Source organism: Cyprinodon variegatus, unplaced genomic scaffold (assembly GCF_000732505.1).
Source record: "Cyprinodon variegatus isolate N-32 unplaced genomic scaffold, C_variegatus-1.0 Scaffold804, whole genome shotgun sequence".
NCBI lineage: Eukaryota > Metazoa > Chordata > Actinopteri > Cyprinodontiformes > Cyprinodontidae > Cyprinodon > Cyprinodon variegatus.
Window position 1 is genome coordinate 65664 of NW_015151257.1, and position 6283 is coordinate 71946.

At 45.8% G+C, this 6283-nt stretch overlaps 1 protein-coding gene across 1 annotated transcript in view; it reads left to right on the top strand.

The window, feature by feature from the left end:
* Positions 1 to 6283, top strand: part of gli2 (GLI family zinc finger 2) — a 59921-nt gene that overhangs the window by 49855 nt on the left and 3783 nt on the right. The window contains exons 9-12 of the mRNA XM_015396545.1: positions 802 to 951; positions 2946 to 3110; positions 3192 to 3470; positions 5480 to 5840. Of these exons, the coding sequence (XP_015252031.1) occupies positions 802 to 951; positions 2946 to 3110; positions 3192 to 3470; positions 5480 to 5840 (955 nt within the window). The remainder of the gene's footprint in view (positions 1 to 801; positions 952 to 2945; positions 3111 to 3191; positions 3471 to 5479; positions 5841 to 6283) is intronic.

Here is a 6283-nt window from a genome sequence, read left to right on the forward strand (position 1 = left end):
ATTTTATGAAAGATCGTTTAGGCCTGGTTCTGCTGAAGGTTTCTTCCTGTTCAAAGGGAGTTTTTCCTCTCCACTGTCGCTACAAGCATGCTCAGAGTGAAGGATTGCTGAAGCGTCAATGAGTCGATGCAATCAGCTGGTTTTCCTTAGATAGAAAACTTTGAATCAATCTGACTGGATGATCTGGTGAACTGGAAAGTGACCTGAGATGACATGATGGGAATTGGAGCTATAGAAATAGACTGAATAGAGCGGATTAATAAATCTCTGCGTGGATCAGCGGCGCTTTGGCTGCTGATGCAGTTAAACTTCTTCAATTCCTGCCTTAAACCAGCTTCAATGAGTCGTATCGGATCATAGTTAGTTTCAATTCTAGGGATTTAATTTTAAGGACGTTTCAGATTCATGTTTAGAGAAAAATAAAAAAGCATTTTATTATAAGGAAATGTAGAAATAGAGACGACATCCAGACCTGCTTTATTCTTCTACATTTCATTAACAATGATGGTTAAAGTTACAGCAGCAGATGGAATGTTATAGAACATCTCCTGGATCTAAGATCCTGTAAATAATCAAACTATGAGCTGCTGAAATAATTAATTTCCATTAGTTTGATCGATGTTAATTAAACACTGAATCATTCAGTTCAGTTCAGATCCAGTTTCCAGTAGAGGCTCCGCCCCGCGGCCCAGAACGACCATCAGCAGCAGGATCTGCATCATGGCTTCATCATCATGGCGTCATCATCATGGCGTCATCATCATGGCGTCATCACTGACCTCGGCTGCTTTGTCTCCTCAGCACATCAACAACGACCACATCCACGGAGAGAAGAAGGAGTTCGTGTGCCGCTGGGAGGAGTGTTCCCGGGAGCAGAAGCCCTTTAAGGCCCAGTACATGCTGGTGGTCCACATGAGGAGACACACGGGAGAGAAGCCACACAAATGCACGGTAAGGGCAGCAGCTGGATGTGCTGCAGAGGACGGACCGTCTCCTGTCCGGGTTCAGTCCTGCTGGGTTTCCACTGATGGACCGGAACCTTCTGCGTTTCCGACTTAGCTTCTCTCAGAACCACAAACCGGACCTCATTGGGCTGAAGTTCTGCTCATTAACCGGATCAGAAACGACTGAAACTAAAGGAAACCATTGAAAGGTGTTTCTGTCCCGCCCTGCTGGGTCAGAACCCGGTAGAACCTCCTCCAGCTCAGTCCGGTTAACGGTTGCCAACCGTTGCCTGAAAAACGGAAACGTTCCGTATTTATTAACAGAAGTACCCGTCCCGTGTTTAGCGATAAAGGAATGCATTTTATCCCGTTTTACTGCGAGAGTAAAACAATCAGTTAATGGAGAACAAGGACACCTTAGATACAAAACTTACAGTTCCTGTCCTGGTCTGTGACCAATGAGCTGACAGCATATATATAACGATCCAGAATCCTCTCATCCTATTGGTCGAGCTCGTTGCTCAGGGAGAAGATGGAGGGAGACAACAGAGCAGGATGGAGGGAGGAATTTAAATATTTAAAAGCTGACGCTGCTTTACTCTGCAGCTCCTCACTGCTGCAGGAGCTCAGAGGAAATATCATAATTAGTTAATTAATTAATTAATAATTAATCAGGTGGCATCGAGCTAATGATTAATTTTCTGTTTTCCAACTGTAGCCTTTAGTCACTGCATTTAAGGAACAAATATGTTTACAAGTTTGCACATTTTTGCTGTTGCACCAAAAATCTACACAATTTATTTATTTATTTATATTCATTTTTACAGTTTGAAGTGAAGCAGGACAGGATTATGTTTAAGATATCTATTTTATTCAGCAAAGTTTGTTATTTAGTGTTAAAGGTAATTGCTGGATAATAATTTGTTTTCCATGTTTTCATGTCGCTCACAGATATGCATCTAATTCAATTCAGATTAATTTCACACATAAAGGGGCCTAAAAAAAAAGTCACCAGACCAGGAGGGGGGAGGGCACTGGGTCAGCTGAGACGCACAGGAGGCGACTCCACTCAGGTTGGACAGAAAACTCTGGAAACAATCGAAATCTAAATAAGTCTTTTTTTTATTTAGGAGGAAATGAGACACTTTGCTAATTAAAACAGGAAAGTTTACATTTAAAGGAAGAAAAAACATTTGCATTTTCTAATTGCAAGTGGAGATTATCTCTAGTATTTGGCAAATCGTCTCATTTATCTGCTCAAATTAAGGGTAAATACATTTAATTTAGGATTTCTTTTTGTTATTTAAGGTCATTTTTGTTATTTAACATCATCAGCCTCAGATTGGATTCAGGTCTGGACTTTGACTAGGCCGTAGTGGAGCAGGAATGTTCTTCTCTGGCTGCATGTGTGGGCGGTGCTGCTGGATCCGGGTCTTCCCGTTAAACCGGCCTTTATTTGGGGCCTCAGATTGAGAAAATGGCGGCAGTCCAGAGGCGCAGCTCGCGGTTCTCGGCGTTTCTCCCCAGCAGCGGCGGCGCGATCGGCGTCCTGCAGATTTATTAAAGCTTTGCTTTGCTGTGTGGAGATCAAATCGAAGCTTCAAAGCTCCCTCAGCTGCAGCCAAGGCGTTAAAGCAGATGAGCGGGAGGCTGATTGACGGCGTGGGCGAGTAATTAAAACGTGCTCACAGGCCGGGGGGGCCAGGGGGGGCCAGGGGTCCTTATTAGAGCTGAACTTCTGAACCGCTCCCAGGTCCCAGATGCAGCATCTCAGAACCGGCTCTGCTTCTTAGAGGAGGAAGCTTCTGACGCGGCGCCGCTCTCTGATTCCCTTTTCACTTCAAAGCCTCTCCGGCTCACAATGCGGCGCTCAGAGGGAATAGCAGATTACAGCTGCAACGCTTCCTCTGACTCCACGCCACGCAGCACATGTTTTACCACAATGCTTTGCTCAGTAGGCGGCGGAGCGTCCAACGTGTTCTGCTGCGTCTCTGTCTGCAGTTCGAGGGATGCTTCAAGGCCTACTCCCGCCTGGAGAACCTGAAGACCCACCTGAGGTCGCACACCGGGGAGAAACCGTACGTGTGCGAGCACGAAGGCTGCAACAAGGCCTTCTCCAACGCGTCGGACCGCGCCAAGCATCAGAACCGCACCCACTCCAATGAGGTAGGTCTGCCGCCAGCTTCCTCTGTCCTTCCGGGTCGGTTGGTTCCTGCTTTCCTTCAGACGCTGATTCTCTGTCTGCAGAAACCGTACGTCTGTAAGATCCCCGGCTGCACCAAGCGATACACCGACCCCAGCTCCCTCAGGAAGCACGTCAAGACGGTCCACGGACCCGAAGCCCACGTCACCAAGAAGCAGCGCGGCGAGGCGCCGCCCCGGCCGCCGCCCAGAGGGAACGGGGAGAACGAGGCCAGCTCCAAACGCGGCCCGCCCGGCGCCGACGGGAAGGCCGACGCCAAAGGGGCGTCCAGGGGGGGAGACGACAGCCTGCAGGTCCGCTCCATCAAGACGGAGAACTCTGTGGTGAGTTCCTGCGGCACGCCGCCATCGTACGATGACGCGTTTCCTCCTCAGCTCGTCTCTAAGCGTTCAGAGAACAAACCTGCGGCCATCTTCTGGCTTCGGTTCTCAGTGAGGGAACGATTCTAGAAACATCATCAGTTTAAAATCCTTCTGCCCACAGCATGATGCTGCCATCTCTGTGCTCTAAATATGGCGTCTGATCTCTTCTGCCCCCCTCTGGATCCTAAAGTATTCACACCCCTGATGGGTCTAGCTTCTATTTGTTATTCAGACAGGAAGTTTCTATCTGAGAGTAGAAGGAACTGGGACCAGTATGGAGGGAAAATAAAACCTCCATCAGTAAAGTTTTAGAGAAATAATTTGCTGTTTTTCTCAGATTTTATTTTTCAGTTTTTTCTTTTTTTTCTTTAACTCTTTAATTCTCCTGCTGGATGTGGAAAAATTTTACTGCGCTGCTAGAGAGGAGAACATATTTTAAAAATAATAGAAATTCCTTAAACTCAGTTTGAAAAATTGAGTTTTAACAAAATAAAAAATAAATAAAACCATAAAAAGAAAGAAATAATCTGGTTAAAGTTAATCTCCTAAAATGAAGTTTTTCACCATTTTTTTTCTGGATTTTTATTCTTAGATTTCCATTTACAAAAGTAACAATAATGGATCAATAATTCCTCCGTAGAGTAAAAACATCTTTGCACAGTTTAAAGAAATTATCAAGAAAATGATCCATTTTATCTAAACTTCCAGATAAATATTTGGATGGAAACCTTCTCAGCTTTGCATTAATCAGACGCAAATAAGGAATAGTTAACAATATTATTACCGTAATAATATTAACCAAACATGGAAACAGAGTTTTATGGGGCCCCCAGGAACTTGGGGCCCCCAGGAGCTGCCTAGTATTGCCTAATGGTAAATCCCCCCCCCTGCCTGTGAAGCTGGCAGGCCTCCTCACCATCACCCTAATCTCCCTCCAGGTTCAGGTCTGGTTCCAATCAGAGAAGGTCTGGGTTGTTATTCCAGGTGCAGCTGTTGAAGCTCTGCAGGGAACAGAGAGGGATGATTATAGATGTAGAGCATGTAGAGTGTTTAAAGGGGAATGCCGTTTTTCCCATTGGTTCCTTGATTTTCCGTTATTCCATCATGTTCTTCTCTCCCAGATGAGTTTAGTGTCATTTGGAGCCGTTCTGAAGATATTCCGTTAGGTTATATCCAGTAACGTCTTCCTATGGGCAACGACTTGAAGGCACAAACTAAACTGTTCATCATTTATTCTTTATGGTACGCCAGCATTCAGAACATGGAGGCCAATCACTGTCCCCCACACATCCACCGTTAGATTTATATCTTGTAAAAACAAAGCGGCGCGTGTATGACATCATCTGTGTGCGCCGGCGTTCCCCTTTAAGGTAACGGTTCTAACTCTGCATGTTTTCCACTGAACTCTCTGGCTTGTTGCTTCCTTCTGCTTCTTCTCCAACCCCCGGACAGCCGACCCTGAGGTGAGCGCTCGCTCTGCTGCTGCATCTCCGTCTTTTCCATCATGTCTGATGTTCATGTATTGCTGCATGAAACGGGGCCAGAACTGGCCTGCGAACAATGGACGCTGCTGTCACATTAATATTCATAGAATCAGAAAGTTTCAGCGATGCGTGTCACGCTGTGATCAGACCTCTCAGTTCTGGACCGTTTTAACATAAAATCATTTATTATGCTCTTGTTTTCATCTCGTCAATAAATCACAAGCATCCATAATGAATGACTGTGGAAGTACAGCATGCATTAGTTATTACAAAACATCTTTCCAGTCAGAATGTCTGAACTTTAGTGGTAATTATTAAGCACTGATTAATGCATAATGGAGTCCTGTGAACGTGGCATGGTTCTGCTGGGTTTTAGTTTTTCCTTCATTTCATTTTTTCATCTTTAGTTGTTTCATATATTCCCTCAGTTGGATTAGTGCAGAATGGCGCTAACATGAACGCTGCCCCCTGCTGTTCTCTCTGCAGACATATCAGTCCAGTCCTGGTGGCCAGTCGTCATGCAGCAGCGAGCCGTCGCCTCTCAGCAGCACCAACAACAACGACAGTGGGGTAGAGATGGCGCTGCACAGCGGGGGCAGCTTCGGGGACCTCAGCGCGCCGGACGAAGGTCCCATGGTGGACTCTACCGTCTCCAGTGGGGGGCAGCAGGCGGGGGTGGAGCTTCAGCTGAGGAAGTCTGTGGCCCACGGAGGAGCCGTCACCATCAAGCTGGAGAACATCAAGCAGGAACGGCTGAAGTCGGTGAGGGACCCCTGCAGCTGGGTCCCCGGCAGAACGCAGGCGCCACAGGGCCAACACTGCAAGCTGCCGCCCATCCCTGCAGCCGGTGAGCATCTCTGTCTGTTAGCATGGGGGGGGGGGGGGGGTTCTTCAGGAGCAGAGATGATCCCCAGAAATACAACACTTAGATTTGATCCCATCAAAAACAAAAAAGAATGTTAGAACTGTAAATATACAGTCATATTTTTCTATGTATTTATTACTGTTTTCAAGGCTGCACTTTAAAATATTAAATTGTCTAGAGCTGTTTTAAACGAAATTTATTTTTGTTTACACCCGTGTAAACAAAATGACAAACTAGAAATAAATCTGTCTGATTTTATCACATCAGATGATTCCTGTATAAAAAAACAGATCAACTGTGTGTAGAATTAACTCTGCTGATGTCAGCAGTTAGAATCAATGAAGCTGCAGTTTCTTCTCTCTGCTGAACTCCTAACTTCTGTTCCTAGTTCCTGATCCTAGTTCCTAGCTTCTGCTCCTTGTTCC